Genomic DNA, 21,485 nt, shown 5'->3' on the forward strand with positions numbered 1-21,485 from the left:
CGATGCCCACCTTCGAGTAAAACGCCCTTTTCGGCAACCGAGAGGACTCCAGGGTTAAGCTCCTGTGGGACATTACGTAGGAAAGAGATCTTTGGGTTGCTCTGGCTTAAAAATAATAATAAATCCGACACCTTCTGCACTGCAGAAATGGGAGAAAAAAATCCATGCAAACTTATCTTTTTTTTTTTTTTTTGTCGCCTTTCTAAAAGCGGGCCCTTGCCAACTGTGCAGTCGCTGTAGTTCCTTACTTCGGAAGGAAAATTCATGATACTTCAATTTCCAGGGATGCTTCTCTCACGACGATGCATTCATTTAACTTGGGACACCGTGAATCACTTAACGCAGGTACCGAGTACGCTGCCGTTGCTGTAGGCCAGAGTAGAAACTTTGATAAGGAAGAGTTGAGTTCACAGAGGCTGTTTTAAAATGGTTTTGTGGAACACCGTGTAGTTTTCAGCCTTGACTAGCAGGTACAAGTGTCCTCACAGTCTGTGATCCTTTCCAAAGGTGAACAGAACAAAATATTTTTTAAACCCCACATCTGCAATATCACTAAGGGGAAAAAGTTTGATGTTCATCTGTACAGACTATAGACCTTTTAAGTCTTTAAAATTGCTCCTGTAGGGCAGTATCCGCCTGGAATATCCCATTTCCAAATCTCCTATTTTCCTATTACTCATGCCATTTTTTGACTCATTATAAAATAACCTAGCAGCCTGAAGAAAGCCAAGACAAAAATCTCCCTTCTCTTCTCCCACACCAACAACATCGCAACGCCCAACGTCGTAATTCAGAAGCCCTCGGCAGCACGACTTCAAGTGAACTAGCGGGAACTGCAGTCCCTTGGCCACGCTGCTGAAGTCGATGGGCTCCCAAATCCACCGAATTCAAAGACACCGCTGCGCTTAACTAAATGGGAGCTCTGGTCCTTATTAACTTCACCGGTCTCGTTAATGCCCCAGGACGGTGGTACAAGCAAGAGAAGCCAAATCCCAGGAACAAATTAATCCACATTTTGGCAAGTCACCAAGTCCTTATCAAAGCTACCTCAAAACAGTTCTGAGCTGGCCGGTGTTTTCAATCTGATTTATTTTACCACGCACCGTCACTATTTCCACACCGTATTAACAGATATATTAATTACCAAAGCGATACCTGCTGCAAGGCTTTGCCCGCAAGTCATCAGACTTCCTCTCGTCCAGTCCGAGTGTGAAGTTCTCTCGTGTCTAAGAGCTTTAACTGCGTAAGGCCCGATACCACAACCTGTAAACAGCTGTAGCGCTTACTCGCACGGGTAATCCTCATCTAAATCTGGGGGGGTACTTACGCAGGAAGAGTCCCGCCTTCACACTCGGTGCAGCACAAGACAAAACGGATCAAGAAAACCTCTCTCAGTTCTTCAGTCTCAAGGGCCATTAGGACAAAATATCCTTCTTTGCTTTTGTTTTATAAATAAATGTATCCTATTATGCACAGACATTCTGGGATGAGTTTTCAAGCAGAGTGAAGGGAGGTTTAGACATACACAGTATATCCCATCAAGCGTCAACGGAGTTGTAGTCATATTCTTGCAAATCCCAGAATGCATTAAATAACCAAGCAACAAGACCTGTGAAGGAGAATTATGTAAGAAAAAGAAAATTACACTGCCTTAAGAGATAAATCTTCTCTTTCCCTTTCTCCTGGTCCCTAAACGTAACATAAATTCTGAGATAGACCAGGTCTACCAAAGCAGGCAACCCCCACAGATGGCTTTCTGTGTCCCATAAATAGTGGTCCACTAGCATGTTCCGTGTATGTTTCCTGAGTCCAGGGCTGCTCATTTTATGGAACTGTCCAAAGGAATTACAGTGTATTGTTAACAAGGTATTTGGAAAATCAAAAGTAACCAACTCTCCATCCAGTCTTCAAGGGGTAAAATACGTCCACTCTGAGGTGGCAACAGAGACGACCACCCTGCCTCTTCCGGGGTGTGCTCCCGTACCCTCGCTTTCTCCTGGCACAGCTATCTGTAGGTCCCAGCAGAAGCTGCTATGCAGGCTAAGCTGAGCCTTTTTTGTTCACAGGCAAAAAGGCCGTTTTCCCTGCAAATACTGGAGGGGAAAAGAGAGAACAGTGCCTCCGTACTACCCTTATGTGCTACTATGATTTCGATCAGTTTGTTCCAAACATGGGTTTAAGACTGCACTTTTCGTTCTTTCTGGAACTGCTTGGTAAAATAGGGCAGGGCAGACAGCATGTAAACAGTTCTCCAGGGCTGGAAAAATAATAATTTAATGGACTGCCTCGGCACATCTTCACAGCTTTGTTGTTACATCCATCCCCATGCACGTACGCAAGGAGCCACCGGCTTTGCTGCTGCTGCTCTTTTTCTCCAGGCAGTCTGCTCGCGTTGAGCTGGTACATTCCCTTTCACCTTGGCTGCTGAAACAAAGACTTTGGAAGCAGTTCTGCCGTATTCTGGCAATGTACACGACGTCCTCCTGTTTAACGGCTCCTATTAAAAATATACATACAACATAATCTGCCAGTTAGCCTTCAGTTAGGCAAGCTTTTTCCCATACTATTGAAATAAAAAGTTGTTTGCTGGGGACACTTCCAGGAAGGAACAGTAAGGGTCAGCAGACATGCCAAAAATGAAGTCCAGAGCAAGCAGAGGTTTCACTTCTCCTCTTGTCCTTTTTGTTAAAAGCTGCATAAAATAGCATCCCAGAAGGATTTTGAGGGTACTTCTTCATGGTCACCGGGGACTTAAACCCTCTTAAAGCATTAACAAGAGCTCCAAGACTTTAGTTGAAGTTAAGTGAGCAGATACTTTAAAACATATTGAGCTCCAGGATACCCATCGATCTGGGCTTTCGGGGGAGGTGACAAGTACAAGCAAGCGACACCGCGAGGCTTCTTCATTCGTGTTCTGCTGAGAAAGTTCTTGGTTTAGTGATGTGCACTTCACTGCCGCCGTTCCCGTTGGTGGTTGTAGTGATTATGTACTGGGTGGTTTGCTGCTGACTGCTCGTTTGCGATTCCAAGGTATCCGTGTGGGCGGGTGGCTGGGGGACACCGACCTGTACCTCGCTGGAGAGCGACGCGTTTTGTTTGACATCCAGATCAGGCTGACCTTCAGATATCACATAGTGAGTCTGCATGGGGAATATAAAAAAATAAGTAATAATTGTTGCATCTTCTGTAACTTTTCTGTTCTAATAGTCTGTAACGTTCCTGTCGCCGTGCTGGAAGACATTTTGGTAGGAACAAGGAACTTTGAAATTAAGTTGTATTTCATTTAAATGTATTTGAGAGCAACATAACCCTTGTCCTTTGTTTTGAAGTACGTTGGACTACTCTGCATTTGGTTAACTTACGAATGGTTAAACTAATTACACAATTAACCCATCACTACAAATTAAAATAGCAATTTTTAATACAACTATTCTGAAAGTTTTTTTTCTGTTTTTCACATGTTCTAGCAGAAGTTTCATTTCCAGTGTCCAATATCAATGCAGTACAACAGCCTGCCTCCTTATGCTGGACTGCTTACTAGGTAAGGTAGCAGTCACTCTTCTTACTCTGTAATCCTAACAGAAAGCTATCAAAACGTTCCCAGAAATTGTTCTGAAATTTGGTTTAATGGATACAGCTTACTCTTAAATATTTTCAAGACCAGCAATACCACTAAATCATACCTTGCCCTGCAAATGCGACTAAGTGAACACTTTAAACTTGAAGGAGTCATACATACAGGGGCTGGACAGCGTGGGCCTTGTAAATGGCTACGTGCAGAAAACTATTTGTGATCACCACATAAAGGAGTATGATGCTACTTCAGGGAAAAAAAAAAATATAGATCTTTTCCTTGAAGCTCATGAGATTATTTCCTGCCTTCTGTAACCTGAAGTTTACAACATTACTAGGTTTGAACAGTAGCACTTTTCTCCTTAACTTAATGACACAACACATCACACCATTTCTTAAGCTGTTTTGCCCATAGATTCTGCCCAGCGGGGACCTCTCTACAATTTTTACAGAAAGCCAATGCCCCTTCAGACTATACAGTCTGGACCTCTTTACGTACACCGTTATTCTCCTCTCTCTGTCCCCCAGTCATCACTTTGGCACTCCTTTAACCTTCAAACTGAAGGCTTTAAGCCTGATACATTATTCTGAATGGAAAAAAAAAAAAAAAAAAAGGCCACGATTGTTTTCCTTACCTGAGTAACTGCTTTCACTTGCCCTGTGTTGACAGTGGTGACCGGTGTACCTACAGCGGTCTCTGTGATCACGTACTGGCCTTGGGGAATGGTCATCATCTGAATCTCAGATGCTAAAAAAACGGAAATTGAAGAATCAAGACCTTCAGTCAAACTCAAAGACCACCTTGAAAGATCATGTCTTATATAATGTCTTACGTCAGTAAGATTTCAAGCCTGAAACAGTGGTTGTTGAATAGAAATGCAGGTGCTGTAAAGCCTTGTAAAACTCTACAGGCCTCAACAAAATTACACCAGCTAACATCAGCTGCAGATTTGGCAATTCATGCATAGACAACACATCCTGTTCTTGCCCGAGAAATCACAGAATTACCATCCAGAGCTGCTTGGACATGAGAAATCATTTCGTATCGCCCTCGTCTTCTGTATGATTCTTTCAAGCATCCATCCAAATTTGAACAAGCTGCCCTCCAACACACGGATTCTTGCTGAATGCAAGTTCTTTGGAATAAAGGAGCCCAGTCTGCCTGCCCAAACCACCTATCAGATAATTACGGACCTACAGTAAGTAGTACAGCTAGTACAACCATTTTCATTTGTCTAAAACAGTTTGCCTTCTTAGACCTCTACGAATATTAATCACGAAGCTTAATGAGCTCCGAAAATACTATCCCATTTGGTAGCTGGAGAAATGGAGCACATACTAGTCCCACACACTAGCCAGACTACTAGTGAGAGCTACTGCTGACACTTACAATAGCTCCGAAATGAGTTCCATGTGCTGGGAAGATACGTGTGCTGAACCGAAGACCCTTGCTGCTGCTGGAGGGCTTGGTTTGGTGTAGATGTAGTCGTCTGCATCTGTGAGGGGCTGAGTTCCTGCTGAGATTGTTGTGAGGAGGGACTCAAAGGCTGACCCCCAACCTAGGAAAAAAAAAAGGTGTAACTGTTCTCAGTGTATTAAGGATTGCATGCCTCTGCACTGTTACAACATATCCTTCTTATTAAAGGAAAACACAGGGGCGGGCGGCGGGTTCTATAGCATATCGAGCACAAGAACGGCAAAACTCTCCTCCCTCTCCAACTCGCTTCACTCTGTGGTTCGTAAGCAGAGATCGGGAAACTGAAATAGAGACGTTGCTTGCCAAGGGTTACATAGCGAGTCTGTGGCAGAGAACTGAGATGAGAGGCTAAGTACTACCCAACAGCATGAAGAGCTGAACTTCAAATATTTGAGGAATGCCAGTTTCCATTTACATCTTTCAATTGGCTAAGTTTATTTAAGCTGCAAATTTGTCCGTTCCCAGACATTTATCTCTACCTTGTATACATCGTTAGGAAAAAAAAAACCTGAAACGTAACAAAAAACCCAAACAAAAACCCAACATAACACCCCCATACACCCTAGGAACATCTGGAACTACTTGATGATCTCAGAGATGTTCATGTGAGAGTCATTTCATGTGTGGTCCTTTAAATGACATAGGAAAGACTATCTCCTGCATCAGCGCATGTAATATGCCAGCTGAGCGGACTGGTAGGGAAAATGTTACCTGCGAGAGAAGAGTGAAATACCTGCGATGACGACTGAGTTGCTGGCGGTGGCTCTGTGACCTGGATGTGCTGCACCTGGATAGCATGCTGGGTGTATGTCTGGGGGTCATGAAGCTGCCCAACGTCCACTGTGGAGTGCTGGGACTGGTGAGGTGAGGTAGCCTGGGGGGGGGGAAATCAAAGCAGAGGCGTACACTTCAGATTCTTTGCAGAAGCAGCCACGTAAACCTCTTCTGTGATACAAGGTCTGGAACAATGGGGTATGAGCCTTAGTGAAGCCATGGAGCACTCCTTGTTCAAGCCTGTATTTACCCTCTTTCCACTCCGGGGAGATAAAGAAGTACACTCAACAGATGTAATGGCACCGAGACGGTTACATCTCAGCGGTATCAATGGAAAGGACTTGCCCAAGGTCACACAAGCTGTCTGTGGCAGAGACCGGACTCGGATCAAAGGGTCTGAAAACCAGGATTAGTGTCTACCACTGGATCACCCTTCTTTGTAAGCATCTTCCTATAAAATGTATAATCTGCATATCCAATACTGTAGTATGATATGTAGTAGCTCTGTATCAAGACAAGTGCTCAGAGTCTCACTGATTAAAGGCTTTTTTGAGCAACACTTGCTAATGATACCAATTGGAGTAATTTAATTACAAGTCCCAGATCTTCATAAAATTATTATTAGCTGCAGGAATCGGTATTCATGCTCCTGTATCATTAGAACAGCCACAGTCAATATTAACTGGGGCCATTGTTTAGGCCTTTATTAACTGAATTCATAACCTAATTTGTAATGAGGGGCCAGAGAGAACATGGAATTTCAGATTCAAACACAAACACACGGTAGTTTCAGCTTCACCCAGCGAAAAACAGATTTGAAGGCTGCGGCAATTTCTTACACCTGCCCGAGTTCTTTTCCTCAGCTCGGTTACTCTAGTTACACTCTGTTTTTATTTTTAGGAGGCTGTTGAGCGTCATGGAGAATGAATATTCTAATAGATGATACGAAGGGTAAAAGCAAGCGCTTTCTGTACTTCCAAATTTTGGCTCCGGCTCACTGAGAACAAGGAAGTACAAATTAGTCTTCTCAACTGCAAAAATGGGTCACCCACTGACCCACTTTTCCAGTTGCTGGAAAACCTTCCTAGAGCAGACTCGAGCAAAGGTGCCCAGATCAGTAGAACTAAATTAGGACTGCATCAATATGGCTCCAGCAAGCTGATCAAGACCGTCAGGACTATTTATGCCCAGTACACGATGCTTACAATGGGAACCCTAAGCATTATCTATCAATTTATCTGTAAAAAATAGTCTGCACCACTTTTCGTAACTATTCCTTAACAAAATTCCGAGCACTACAGCCCCAAGAAGGCAGAGGCTTGATACGGAGGGGGTCAAAAGCACATCAAGCCCCCCAAAGCGTTACTCACCTGGGCCACTTGAACAACCTGCAGCTGTATGTGCTGAGGCTGCTGCAAGCCAGTTGTGGACTGAGACACAGGGATGTACTGGATTCGCTGGTAATCTCCCTGGGGAGTTCGATAGTCTGTTGTGAGGGTCTGGGATATCTCCGTCATTGCTTGTGTCAGTAAATCTGTCGTCTGAGCAGGTAGAGAGATACAGACCATCATCACGTATTGTCTACCGGATTGAATACTTCTGCAGGGCTGTAGTTCTTTCATCACACTGAATCTACACTTACACCATTGGGCCTAGTCATTTATTTACCAGAGCTTAACGCGTACAGAGGACGAGGTCACAAGCAATCACCAGGGATCATGCACTAGGATTGCTCTCTTCTGTCTAAAATGCTCATCAGGACCATTAAGGGCTAGCTTAACATACAATAATAATAAAATTATATTCATCTTCTGACTTAACAGTATTAGACAACAAAAATCCTGCATTTGTAAAGAGTTGACTTAGTTTCCAAGTCAAAAAGTGCTTCTCGGACCTATTCTACCTTTTTCCTTCTCGCCTGCCAGAGCGATACTTTTCTTGACAACTGTATTCCTAAACTGCGTGAACACATTTAGTACATAACTAATCAGGTGTATGAAGCCAACAGCATCCTGGTTGAATCTGCCCATTTTCAAGCAAAACAGTCTTTTACCCAGTTTCAGTCTTCAAAATAGGAAGTTCTAAACTGTGGTTATTAAGATTTTTAAAAGTATGCAGCATCCCAGCACCACTAAAAGACACAAGACTGATTTTTCTAGTCTCAGCTTTCACTTCCGTAGCAGCTAATGTGATCGTGCCCCTGTACTCGGCCCTGGTGAGGCCGCACCTCGAATACTGTGTTCAGTTTTGGGCCCCTCACTACAAGAAGGACGTCGAGGTGCTGGAGCGTGTCCAGAGAAGGGCAACGAGGCTGGTGAGGGGTCTGGAGAACAAGTCTGATGAGGAGCGGCTGAGGGAACTGGGGTTGTTCAGCCTGGAGAAAAGGAGGCTGAGGGGAGACCTCATCGCTCTCTACAACTACCTGACAGGAGGTTGTAGCGAGGTGGGTGTTGGTCTCTTCTCCCAAGTAACAAGCGATAGGACGAGAGGAAACGGCCTCAAGTTGTGCCAGGGGAGGTTTAGATTGGACGTGAGGAAAAATGTCTTTACTGAAAGAGTGGTTAAACATTGGAAGAGGCTGCCCAGGGAAGTGGTTGAGTCACCATCCCTGGAGGTATTTAAAAGACGAGTAGATGAGGTGCTTAGGGACATGGTTTAGTGGTGGACTTGGCAGTGCTGGGTTAACAGTTGGACTTGATGATCTTAAAGGTCTTTCCAACCTAAACGATTCTATTCTATGATGTATTAACAGTGGAGCGATCAGCCACTGGAGATTCATATCGCTCAGTTCTGCACTGTCCAAAGGATTACGGCAAGATTTTGACTCCTCTGAACACTTTGATCCAGTCCCCAGTCATCGTTAAACATGTCCTCTTGATCCCAAGGACTCAAGAGAACAGTTCCAGTGAAAATCCACGAGGTGAGTATTTCTGAGTTAATTAGGCATGTGTGAAAGTATCATGTGGAGTCAGTAGCGTATGGGTCTGAATGAAAGAAGGGAACGGAGTAGGGAAAAAAAGACAAATCCTTAGAGCTCCAGAAAGAGAAATACATAGTTCCTGGCAGAGCAAAACTACAACACACAGATTCAGGAACAGAAGTGATCTCAAATAATGTCCTAACACACGCTTTAAAATTATGCCTGCCAAATAAACACAAAGACTACTATACCAGAGGGCTTCTGTTCTGTTTGTTTCCCTCCATTGGCCTGACCTAACGCGTCTTGAATCCTTACCACAACAGTCTCTCCGGTAGTGCTGTCGGTGGTTAGAACGGCAGGAGTGGAACTGATGACAGCTGTCGCCAGCGGGGCATGTATTGTGTTAGGGAGCTGAGCAAACTCCGGGTGCTTCTTGCGAATGTGCTGTACCATCTTCGTCTACAGAGAGATGCAAAAGAGCATTAGAAAGATGGTCAGCAACTCTGCTTCGGGCCAACTGAAATCAAACAGCCCTGAGGACTGCAGCTTTTAAGTTTCCCTCAGTAAGGCAGCATCAAGATTCACACTATGGGATGGTCTGGTCAGCAAGAAGGAAACAAGGATCACAAAGTTGCTGCCTTCAGTATCAGAGCTATCTGATACTGAAATATTGCCCCAAAACATCACAACCCGTAAGCTTTTTACTCCAACACAGCCAAATATTTTGGGACCTTTTCCAGAGGTCACCCCTTCTGCATTTTGTTTCCCTGCTCCTCTCCCTCCTAGCTGTCAGTGAGGAGTTTCCAAGCTTTTCCATTTGTGACCGCACTCTGATAACATTTCCATTTCTTCTTTCAAGCTCATGCCTTCTATTTAGGGAACTTTTTTGCCATACATACAACGAGCAGGCTGTGCCTGCATTGCCAGCACGCAGCATGAAACCAGCACTCTGACTCAGACTGAGAGCGCTCTGCTTGCGGACTGACAGATGACAGAGACTGTCGTAAGAAAGCATCAAGAAGAGGCTGTCTTCTGAGGCTACGAGACAACCCCCGTACCTTACTGCTGTACTGCTTGGAACAGTGAGGACAGCAGACCGGAGGGGTGGCTATGGTGCCTGTCAGCTGGGTGTGGGTGCTCAGCATGGGATCTGGCTCTCCTGGGCCCGCAGGGCGCAGTTTCCGGATGCTTGGAGGTAGCTCCGCACCAGGATGGTTCTTCAGGATGTGTGCTTTGCGTTTACTGGCACTCTTGTACACCTGCAGGGTAAAGATTTGGAATGAAAATGGTGTAATCCTGATGTCTGCGCAGAAAACAGCTACTAGTTATCTTTATCTGGAAGGTCTGCCTGTTGCTTTAAGCAATATGTTTAGCTGAATCCCCAAACAATTACAACATAATGCATGAATATACATACACCTTCCAGTGTTCAATCAACCTGTAAAAGCAACCCCTTTTTGTGCAGCATGCAGGAGCCATTTGAAAACACGCTGTGCGCCACAAAGCAGCGCAGGAAGGTAAGAGGAAAACTTTTTTTGCCTGATACTTGAAGTTCAAATGTCAGAGAAGCCACTGATCACCAAAGTTGTCATTTGTCCAGTGTTATTTGTCATGAGGGTTGATGCCTCCACTCTCGCACAAAGCATCAAACGATTTTAATAGCCTTCAGCGATCAACATATTTTTAAATTCTTTTTAGGCATATCAAACAAACAAATATTCTGTAATATTATTTAAAACTATCCCTTTTTTTCCCTTTAAACAAAAGGAAGGAGGCATCATGGAAGAATGTACTGAGGATAAGAACAGTCAGTCAAAATACGCTCCCTGGTAAATAAAGGCCCACATGCATAAAAAGCAAAAGCCAGGGAGTAAGAACAGGAACCCAAAGGCAGTGCAGAAGAAGCTTCAGGCTCCACTGAACACTGGCAATTACTGGCACGTGACTAAGCAAGCAGCTTAAAATAAAAGGAGTTAAAGACTGACTTTTAGAAGTGATACAGAAACCAAAATAAATCAGTGTTCAGGAATTAGAGAGATAGATAGGGTACTTAGTCCTGGGTTGCGAAAAGCGATACAGGACTAAGGGTGGATGACTACTTGCTGGACCACAGTATATGTTTTACCAACTCCAAAGACAGCAGAAAAGGAGAACTGCAGTTTTCAATTAGCGTTCAGCTGCCTCTGAGTATTTCATTTCATTTAAGATGAAGTATTTCATCTTAATTTCTTTTGGATAATGCTGCAGAAATGTTGCTGGCAAGCACCTCAAAAAAAAAAGCTACAAACGCTACCAGATGTTTCTATCCAGAGACAAATTGGTTGCATGCAGGTCTAGGACTGAGCTACCCTCCGAGGGGTGACTTCGTTACATACCTTATCACAGTACTGACAGAAGTAATCTCTGTTGGGTTTGATGATGGGCAACGTGAGCTCTGGCACCTCTTCTATTTTCATGTCTGGATGTCTCTTTGATAAATGATTCACCTTAGGAGAAAGAAACAAAAAGAACAAGAGAGCATATTACACATGGAAGCCAAGCAATTGCTTCTTCTCCTAGACATGGATAACAGCCAAACCAAAACCATAATGATGCTAGCCAGCAGCACCGGAAGCATTTGCTGCTGCAAGGGTTATTGTGCGTTCACAGTCAGCCGCTAAAGGTAAACATGGTCTTGCTAGATCTCATTTACAGTTTCGCTAATCAAAATAAGATGGGAAGGGGTAAAATAACTTGCCAGAACTCTCTTGCAGCTGAGGGTGAGGTAATGTAAAGGACCTCTGCCCAGGGAGGCCTTTGCTAGCAGAGGTAACAACCCTCATGAAACATCTGCAATTAAGATCTCTTGCTGCGTAACACCCTTTACACAGTGGCAGTTACAGGGCATGGCCAGGAGAGGCCACTCCAGAAGGGGGAGAAAAAAAAAATAAGACAGACAGAAAAACTGAGGCAGTAAGGCTGAACTAGGCAATATATTAATCTCATGTTCTGCTAAATATGTTACACATCAATCAGCATTAGTGTTGAGATACGGTAGTGACAACAAGACATACAACACAGGCAATGAAATATGCAAAGGCACACATTTGCTGAAGAGACCAGACACACAGTTTTGAAAAAAGATAAATAATCTCAACTCAGCTACAAAATTCTCCCAGTTTCACAGCATCCTTGTGTTCCAACCATTGGAATTCCATCTTCATTCCTTAACTATTCATCAGAATTGAGTACAGAAGTTGTAAGAGAAGCTAGAGCACACAGACACTCACCAACATCCCCCTCCGGCGGAAACCCATCATACAGAGCCGGCACTTGAACATGAAGCTTTCGTAGTCAGTGGAAGCTATCCGAGGCTTGAACGTTTTTGAGCGGCTGATTCGATCAGCTTTCTTGGCCTCCCTCTCCGGGTTGTGCATCCTCTGCATGTGCTCTCGCAGCTTGTCTTTCCTCTAGGGAAAGAGCAATCGGGGAGAAAAATTATCAGCACCACTTACTGCCTTAATACCTGTTACAAGGGAGAGCCACGATGTAAGTTGTTCAGAGATCTCTTTGGCTTTTCGTCTCCAGTGCTGCCATCAGACAGAGCTGCATGCTCAGTGTTGGGACAGCTCAGCAGGAACCCTTTGGGTTTAGGTTTATCCTTCAAACCAAGGCTGAGGTTGCTCAGCCACAAAAGCAGGAGCCAAACTAATGCTAGCTTAGCAGCCTCAGTGAGAACAAACCCCTCCACTCTGGCTTTTCTTTGAATTTATCTAAAATATTAGCGCTCAACTCTGTATGGCTGGAAACTTGCATCAAATAATGCTCTTGACTGAGGAGGACCTCAAGTCCTACAATGGTACTGAACCTACCTCCCAGATGCAACCCAGCCTCTTTGGACACACACTATCTAGAACGTGCTTCCTCACCCAGAAGTATCCCATAAGAAACTAAGTGACAAGGAGCAGGCTGATGCCACCACAGTTTACCTGGCTTACAGACCGCTCCATCCGTTCTGGAGGGATCTGGAAAGGCATTTGGATGTCATGTGCTGACAAGCTGCATCCCATGGACACAGGCACCTCGGCCAGGAATATTATTAATCCATCGATATCAGCAAGAAGTTTTCTTAACTAAACTGATAAAAGCAATACAACCCAAGCACCTGGCAATTGAGCTGTACAATGACCCAGTTCTTAATGAGCAGATGTAACTTCCTTTGCTATTAAATTATTAGAAATAAGATCTCATAGATGAGACACCCTGTTACAGCAGAGCATGCCGGGGTGGATCCTGCCCCTTGTCCATCAGAAATGAACGTCGTAGCTCACACATGACACAAAGCAGTGCATGCAACTTGCAGGCAAGTCTAGCACGTTTACACATTAGCTTCTTCCACCTTTGAGAACATGAGCTCGTCTACTTGAAGGAAGGAAGAGAATGGTGTTCTCCACCTGTATCAGGAATGATCCGGTCAAGAGTCATCTTACCTTGAACTGCTTGCCACACGTGGAGCACAGGAAGTCTTTGCGGTCTGAGTGTCGCAACATATGGAGTCGCAGCTTGTCAGGACGGCAGAAAGCCTTGTCACATTCTGTACACTGGTAAATCTTTTCTGAATGGAAACTGCGTACGTGTTTCTTGACCTAGAATTGCAGATCATAGAAAAAAGGAATTTATTCAAACGAGAAGAGTGCGTGGTAAAACAGTCTAGGAAACTCTTAGCAAAAAAGAAAAAAAAAAAAAAAGAGGAAAAAGGTTCTAAGAGTTCTCTAATCTGCTTTGGCTTAAAAAGTATTTTGTCAGAACAGTTGATATCTTGGCAATAGTTTCTATAAAGCCGTAACATCTTTGTGATCCACCTGGATGGACAATTTGATTTCCTCAAGACTGATTCTTGAAGGCATCAGCTATTGCACAGTTGAGCACTTAATGGGCAGCAAAAGTCCACGATGTACCAGTTTTACTGAATCATCCTTGTGTTAACAGGTTCGTCTGAGGTTCATGATCTTTACTTCATTTATAAGAAATCTAAACGCAAGAACTAATTCCTTTCAATCAGAGAGTATGAGCTTGCAATTACAATTGGCAAAAACAAACAACAAAACTTAGACAGACAAGCATTTGCATGCCATTCCTGAATGGCAATTACTTTTGCATACTTTGGGACTATCCTTGACCTCTTCAAGCATCTAGTGGGATTTTTTTTCCCCCAATAAAGTAACTAATGAGGTTTGACATTTGAAATCCAAGCACCACTCAAGAAATGCATCTCTAATTAATTCTTTACCATCTTCTAATACTGATCATACATGAAAGAACTTGGTATCTTTATCGTTCCACATAAAAGTATTTAAGTAGGCAGCAATCTATGGTGCCTAGACTTAATTATTCACACGCACCAAATGAAAAAAATCATCTTTGAATTCCAAAATAGAGCTAAATAGCTGGAAAAGAGCTGTGGGACCTTCTTCTGACTGGCTCAGTTTCACGGGAAAGTTTATGGGGAATCGGGTTGCAGTACAGCATTTCTGAATCATCAACATTTTTCCTTGTTCAACATTTACAAAAGATAAAGGTTTTTTGCCGGGATGGAATTATATTAGTAAATCACTTTTCCCCATCCTTTCCTCTTTAGCCTATTGGATAGTCTATCAGTTCCTATTACTTGACATAAATTGAAATGTAGAAATCCAGTTTAAGTCAGGCAGCTCAGCAAGACATACCAAGCCCTTTGTCCATATGAAGGATAATGAATATCTACATAGTACGTCTCAGGTTTTTCTTACTGAACATCGAAATAGCATCCTTAAATTCTATTAACGATCTTCTCCAACGGCTCTGCACACTGCACAGAGTAATTACATTGCTCACTACTCCAGTGCAACCTCTGCTAAGCAGTGTGCAGAGAAGAGGAGGAATAAAGTACCCAGCTGAAGCCCAGGGGGAAGCCAGGAAGCAGAGCATCCTGATCTGTTCTGGCATTTCTGCAAGGTGTTCAAATGTATTACCCTGACAAAAACAGTCAAGGGATTAAAAGATATTTGTATCATGTAAAACCACAATTCTTTTTGGTCCAGAGTTTTAACGACAAAGGACAAGGTGTATTCAAGTACAAGCTGCATACAGCAAAAGACAATCCCTTTTTGTGCCATGGATCTGTACTGACCAAAAGCAGTCGGGACCTCTGCTTTCGGCATTTTCTGGGGATAAGGGACCACCCCTCCCACAGCACAGTGCCTTCTAATGCCAGATTGAAGTACCACACCTGATGATTTAGTGGGAAGAGCACTTCAGCGGCATAAGACAACATCTAGCAATGCTTAGTCACTCTTCCTTTTTAATTTCTGACTGACATGGACCCCTTTATCTTGTGAGAATGAACTGACGTGCAGTGTTACACAAGAACAGTACTGAAAATTCATGAACAGAGCACTTGCAAGAGACCCGGAAGGCAGCGCTTCAAACCAGTACGGCATCTCACCTGGATAAAATCTGGAAAGCGTTTTTTGCAGGTAGGGCAGGTGAAATAGCCATCGTTGACATGGATGGCCACATGATCTTTAAGCAGATCCAAGCGGTCAAAGGACTCAGGACAGAAAATGCAGGAGTATGTTTTCTGGTCCATGTGGAACTTCATGTGGCTCTCGAGAGCACCGCTGTTGATGAAGCCCTTGTTGCAGATGTCACAAGTCAAAGGGCAGTTCCCTTCCCGTCCATGAAACCGCAAATGCTGATCCAGTTTGTCCTTTTCCCGGAAGGCCTTCCCGCACTGGAGGCATTTGAACGGCCGAAAGGATTTCCGTATGAACAGGTGCTGAAGAGCTGCATTCTGAAAGAAACATCGAAGAGACCATTTGTTATTATGTATAGAACCCACATCCAAATATTTTCAAGATTAAATATACCAGATTATCAGTGAACCTAAACTTCAAAAAAATGCTTCTGCGTTGTAGATTCTGTCTCCATTTTACAGAAGGGGAGGGTGTGACAGGCAGAAGTTAAGGGATATACCTGCAGTTACACACGGAGTTAGGAGAACACAATGCAGGAGTTTCATCTCCAGTCCCTGGTTTTCTGCTGATTGAGCTAACTTTCGTCTTTAGCATGGCATTTTTCCGTAAAATAAAACTAAGTCCTCTCTGAGATACAGACCTGGGCCTGAGAAAAGCTGCAATTCCAGCTGATTACTGGAGATTGGGTCAAAAGTTCAGCCACCATACAGAGGAAGGGCAAGCTAATGCCTTGTCTTTCACGCAGGAGCAGGGCTTATGAAATTCCACAGCCCTTTACAAAATCAGCCCCTGCACCAAAGATCACCACAGAGATGCGCAGCAGTGGTTTAGCATTGCCTGGAAAACTTCTGGTGGAACATACACTTAACCTTTTTGTTATTATCAAGAAGAAGAATAGAGTTTCAAAACATTACAGCAGGGGCAGAATGGCAGGTTTACAAGCAAAAGTTAAGATCTTGTGAGCAATTCGCCTGTCTTTGCCATTTAGCATATATCACATGCGAGAGCCTAAAAACTAAGAAGAAAGATGAAAGACAAACACACTGGTGCTAAATCAAGAGGAACTCTGATAGATTCTGTTGTCTGCTCAAAGGGTAGTTGATTATACACAAACTTGAAATTGCTTTTCTTGGTATTGCAAGAAACTACGAATATCGTGAATTGAGCATAATGTGGGTTGTGTGAACATTCATTTTAAAATTTAATACACTGGGCTGCTCTTCTCTGTTCTTCTCCACTCCTACCGTGCACAATTTCTCTTCTCAGTCCCTGCTTTGTTTTGGTGCATGCTTTCCTTCAGCCTACCTTTTCTGTAACATTTCATGATTGTTATCTCTTCCCTTCCCCTTCCGATAAACATTATAGAGCCATCCCAGTCCCGAAACCACCGCTGTGTGCTGGAGGAACAGATGCTGCTGGACATGTTGCCTGTAGAAATAGGCAAGTGTGCCCTACGCCTGCATTTCAATGTTGGATGAGAACTTTTACGTTGGATAGTTGCAAAGCTGGAAGCAAGTCATACCTCTGCATGCATGAAATCCCACAGCACACTATCACCCGTACTGTACTGAAACTACACTGCAATACTGCCATTTCTTTGCAAGAAGTCTAAGGAATATTTTACTCTTCTCCAAAATAAGATCTATACATTGGCACTTATTGATGTCTTCTCTTTGCAGATGTTACACACAGAATCTACGCCACAATAGTTAAGAGAAATAGCGCTAGTACACTGCTGGCACCTGTGCTTACACACGTTCAATACTACATACTTCTCCACGAGATACTTTCAAGACTTCTGCAAACACATTTCCCTGGTTTCCTCTCGCCTCTTCTTGTGGGAAGAATGTCTGGGCTGACATTTGCTGTGTCCCTTAAGTGTGTGCCAACGGCTGACACTGAGAAAGTAAAGTTAGGAGCTTTTCTGCCGGAATGAGGGAACAGCTTGGGAATACTGTGAAGTGCTGTGCTAGAGATTAAATTAGTGAACCTGAATGATCCTTTTCACCATCTGAACTGCAGAGGGAAACCTATACTTTCATTCCAGACAAAGTGACATGAGAGCAACTGCTTTGCTATTAAAAAAGCTAACAATTTCATACAGGAGCCCCAAATGAGCCCTCCCGTGAATTGTCGTCATCCCCATTCTCTGTTTTACAAGGGGAGAAGTGGAGACAATAGGAAATACACGGATCTGCTGTAAGTCAGACCGTGAGTTGGCAAGACAGACATGTGCTGTGAAAAAGTTAACGTGTTGGTTGGAGTCAGAAGTATATAATTTTCCCCTTCACTACAGGGATATGCTAATAAACCAAACAGCTGAAGAGACGCACTTCAAGTTCTTAACTCCACTATTACTGTACTTTGCTGTTTGTAACCCCCAGCAATCTGACTGCTAAGATAGCAGGCCAGACTTCTATACCGTGTAAATCAACATAGTCCTGTTGCTGTCTCAAAAGTACAGAAGGGTGAAACCTTTTACTGCTCTTTGGTGAGATAAACTTTCAACCATAAAACCAGAAAAAGACAACTAGATGTTGTCTCATTAACTGGTAAGATTGATCCAGTGCAAACAATTGCGTAAACAAATCCTCCAAAACTTTAAGATGGATATTACAGTATCTCATCCAAGCAGTTTTCTCCTATAATATTCACCTTAAATTTGCAATTAATCAGTATGAAAAGAACTAGAAGAATGCAAGTTGTTATTCAGATTACACTTAGTTCTGGACATCGGTTGCTTAAAGAAGAACAAATGTGACAATTTACGATGTGGGATCAATCAGGAGACACTCAACAGAAGTTGGACAAAACAACATGGAAGGCGATGTTGTTACGTACCATTCGATTAGATACAGCAAAAACCCAACGAAACAAAAAACCAAATCAAACCTACCTGCAGCTCCAGCTGAGCAGGCAGCATTGAGGGAGAGAAAAATACTCATGTTATGCAATGGACTTTAAAACAGAAGCCTTGACTTCTGCCATAGTCACGCTTCTGCGGGTCACTACGAGGGCCAGCTCTTCTAGCTAGAGTTTACTCTTTACCGAGGCAAGACTCCTTTGAGGTTTTTGCCTCAGGAAACACTAAGCAGATCTTCAAGGTTTACCCTGTAGTTAGTAACTGCCCAAGGGGAGTTAAAGGGCAAAGATAAAAACCACAGATAATCTTGAAGGTGTTTTGTGACCTTTCATGTTTTCTCAGAGTTGATTAGTAATGATGTGATGTGTACGGCACAGCCACAGTGAGGATGAAATGCTTTTAGCAGAAGGGAATAATTAGGGCAGGACGACAACAGGGCAAGGATTAGAAGAGTGAAAAAGTTAAGGAGTAGGGACTTTTTTTAACCTCATTTTACTGTTTGTACTCTTCGTTATACAACTGGTTGCATTTCTTTCAGCACGAAGGAAGTGACTGTGCTTTCCAAATCATACCCCTACCCCTGCCAGTTGCTTCCTCCGAATAAAGCAGTCACCTACACAAAGGACATTTTAGGATCAGGTCTGTATGTAAAAAAAGGCAATTTGGAAATGCAGATGTTTCTGGGATCAGCCCATAGACACTCTGGACGCTGCCCAGAACTGAATTAAAAACAAATATTCATTTTGGCTGCAGACCACACGTTCCTCTAATTTGTAACAAGAGTATCTTGAAGGGTGGGTGTATCTCTTTTCAATACTAAGGACACGACTGCCATATTTAAGGTCTGATCTCCAAGGAAACTCCACAGGCTCTAAAGCAGAGGCTGAAAAATGAACTGATCCTATCAGGACTTGAACCCTGTGGCATCAGAGATCAGTGCTTCCAGCTAGAATGAAAGCACTCTCAGAGCATCACTGCCTTAAACCTTAGAAAAGTCGAAGCAATTCACAAAGAATTACTGTTTTTGAAAATGTAATCCTACGTGAGTAATAAGGAAGAACTAGAGCTACACAGGTCTCCAGATCATAATCAGGAGTCAAGACTTTCTACCTGTTCTTTGGAAGCGACTGATTTACTACACATCTTAAAACCACATGTTTGCTTGCTTATAACATTAAGTGCATGTTATTATAAGACGGTGCTGCGAAGAGTTGAATTGAATGAGTGCTCATAGGGTGCTAGAGCTTGCTGTGATTTTTCAGTGCTCAAAAAAAATTAATGCTTGCTGGTTTACTCTTATCTCAAGTTCTCATTGCTCACAGTCTGACGCAATACGGAAAGGTCCTACGCAACCATCCATCTGCCATTCTGCCAGTGCCCCTATCTTGAAACATCTCCAGGACTCTGCTGAACACGAGCTGCCAGATGTATGGGAAGTTAGGGAGATTTGGCAACACAAACACATCACCAAGGACTAAACCACCACTGCACTCCTCTTATTTGTCATCCATTTGTGATGAATTTCCAGGGAACAAAAGCTAAGTCACAAGACAAAGAAGTAACTTCAGAATTTCTGTCCCTTTCTTCCCACATTTACTGTTTAAGATGATCTTAAGTTCACATCTCGGGTTCAAAAGTTTGGGGAAACAGGCAACGCTTTTTCTTTCCATCGCACCCAGGCCTTGACTTTCTACTGATGAAGTTGTGGCATATCATAAGCAGTAAATACCCATGCCCTTTACTGTCAAAACTCAGCATCTGCCTTTGTACTCTGTTATCCACCCTACAATACATTCAGTAAAAATCCCCCAAGCTTTTAACATATGAAAATCAAATTACTGGTAGAAGCTTGTCATTCTGAGAGCGCAAGCGTCTTATATGGTTAGAAATTCCCCAGTCTTAATGTGCCTGAGCCAAAGTCTTCCTTCAAGATACGCTGCTGCATTTATGAGGTAACACTACCACTGGTCTCGCATATATATTGCTATAAACTGAGAGCAAAATTTGGCTCAAGATCTTCCGATACGGAACAGTTAGTCAACTCTTTTCTAATCCTTTCTCATCCCCTAAGAATGAAGTGTTACCCAATTGCAGCTGTTCCTTTCTGTAATCAAAATTTTGCACGTGGAAGAAAAAGCAAAAGATTTTAGGCTAAATAACCCAATCTCACAGTTACATGGCTTGAAGGATTATTTGCTTGAATCATTTCCCTCCCACACACAGTAGAGAAAAAACAGCTCACCCAGTTGACACAAAGCTCAGGCTCAAAGTGTTTGCTGTCGGTACACAAAGCTCTTAGCACAGGTTTTAATCTCAAAGACAGGCACGTTTTTCTACCCCAAGAAAGGACTTTATCACTAAATATCATCATCATCAACTAAGTGGATCTAAACTGAGGTCGTGGTTCCTCTTTGGCAACTATTTGCAAGACAAGAGTTCTGAGAGACACAGATGGTGCTGTGAACAAGTCATTACTCTGTGCCACAGTACCATGATTCAGCCGGCTGTTCGAAGCACTCCTGCTTGCCAGCTTGGAGGGACTGTGTTTCTATGAAAGAATTACTGTGCTGCAATTGAATCAGCTCCAACTGGTGACCAGTTCTCACTAGCATCTCATGAGATACTAGTTCTTTACATGAGATTTGTCTTCCTCTCAGTGCAAAGAAAATTGCTAGGAATGAGATGCTTTATTCAGGATTTGGAAATGGATACGACGGTGAGAGAAAGGGACCAGCTGGTCCTGGCAGGCAGGTCCGGCATTCACTGGGTTACAGCAAATGGAGAGGGTGAGAGAAGACGTGACCCGCCGTCCTCTTTGCTTACCCTGATACGCTTTGCTCGCCTCATGTCATCTGCTGTCATGGTGCTCTGCGTAGGCACCGTGCTCTCATCATGCTGCGGCTGGATTTGTAGCGGGTGGTTTTCTGACTGCTGCTCCAGTGCCGACTGTGTCTCTGATGGCACTGGAGTCTGTTCCTGCTGCTCCAACCCATTCAGTGTGGCTTGTCCGGCCTCATCAAACTGCCCCTTGCTGGAAAAATGCAGCAAGTCCTGAAATCGCAAATCATACAACCAGTGATTATTCCCCCCACCCACTGAAAAATGCATTGATAATACTCAGCAGACAACAAGATTTCTACATACTTAATCACAAGCTATAAACAAAAATGTGTCTACACTAACGCTTTCCTACTGTGTTCCACTGATGCTCTCAGCAGATCACCTCCACCTACAGCAACAAGATTCAGAGCGCTAGGGAAGAAGTGCTGCAGGTAGGCGACTCTCTTGGCCATCGTATTGTCTGATCAGACACAGACAATCAAAACCACCCAGCTGTTAACAGCCAAGCAAGTTCTTCTGCACTCGTGACCCTATTACTGCTTT

General features: G+C 43.4%; 1 protein-coding gene across 5 annotated transcripts in view; it reads right to left on the reverse strand.

Moving 5' to 3' along the window:
- Positions 1-160: 160 nt before the first annotated feature.
- The window catches only part of PRDM10 (PR/SET domain 10), a 47,151-nt gene continuing 25,826 nt past the window's right edge, over positions 161-21,485 (reverse strand). For all 5 annotated transcript variants that reach the window (XM_076358693.1, XM_076358694.1, XM_076358688.1 and 2 more), the window contains 12 exons: positions 20,925-21,152; positions 15,208-15,555; positions 13,214-13,369; positions 12,014-12,193; positions 11,120-11,230; positions 9,803-10,003; positions 9,060-9,203; positions 7,195-7,365; positions 5,784-5,924; positions 4,964-5,132; positions 4,209-4,321; positions 161-3,140 (listed from right to left, as the gene is read on the reverse strand). In XM_076358693.1, the coding sequence (XP_076214808.1) occupies positions 2,904-3,140; positions 4,209-4,321; positions 4,964-5,132; positions 5,784-5,924; positions 7,195-7,365; positions 9,060-9,203; positions 9,803-10,003; positions 11,120-11,230; positions 12,014-12,193; positions 13,214-13,369; positions 15,208-15,555; positions 20,925-21,152 (2,199 nt within the window). In that variant the 3' untranslated portion in view covers positions 161-2,903. The remainder of the gene's footprint in view (positions 3,141-4,208; positions 4,322-4,963; positions 5,133-5,783; positions 5,925-7,194; positions 7,366-9,059; positions 9,204-9,802; positions 10,004-11,119; positions 11,231-12,013; positions 12,194-13,213; positions 13,370-15,207; positions 15,556-20,924; positions 21,153-21,485) is intronic.

Source organism: Aptenodytes patagonicus, chromosome 23 (genome assembly GCF_965638725.1).
Source record: "Aptenodytes patagonicus chromosome 23, bAptPat1.pri.cur, whole genome shotgun sequence".
Taxonomy (NCBI): Eukaryota; Metazoa; Chordata; class Aves; order Sphenisciformes; family Spheniscidae; genus Aptenodytes; species Aptenodytes patagonicus.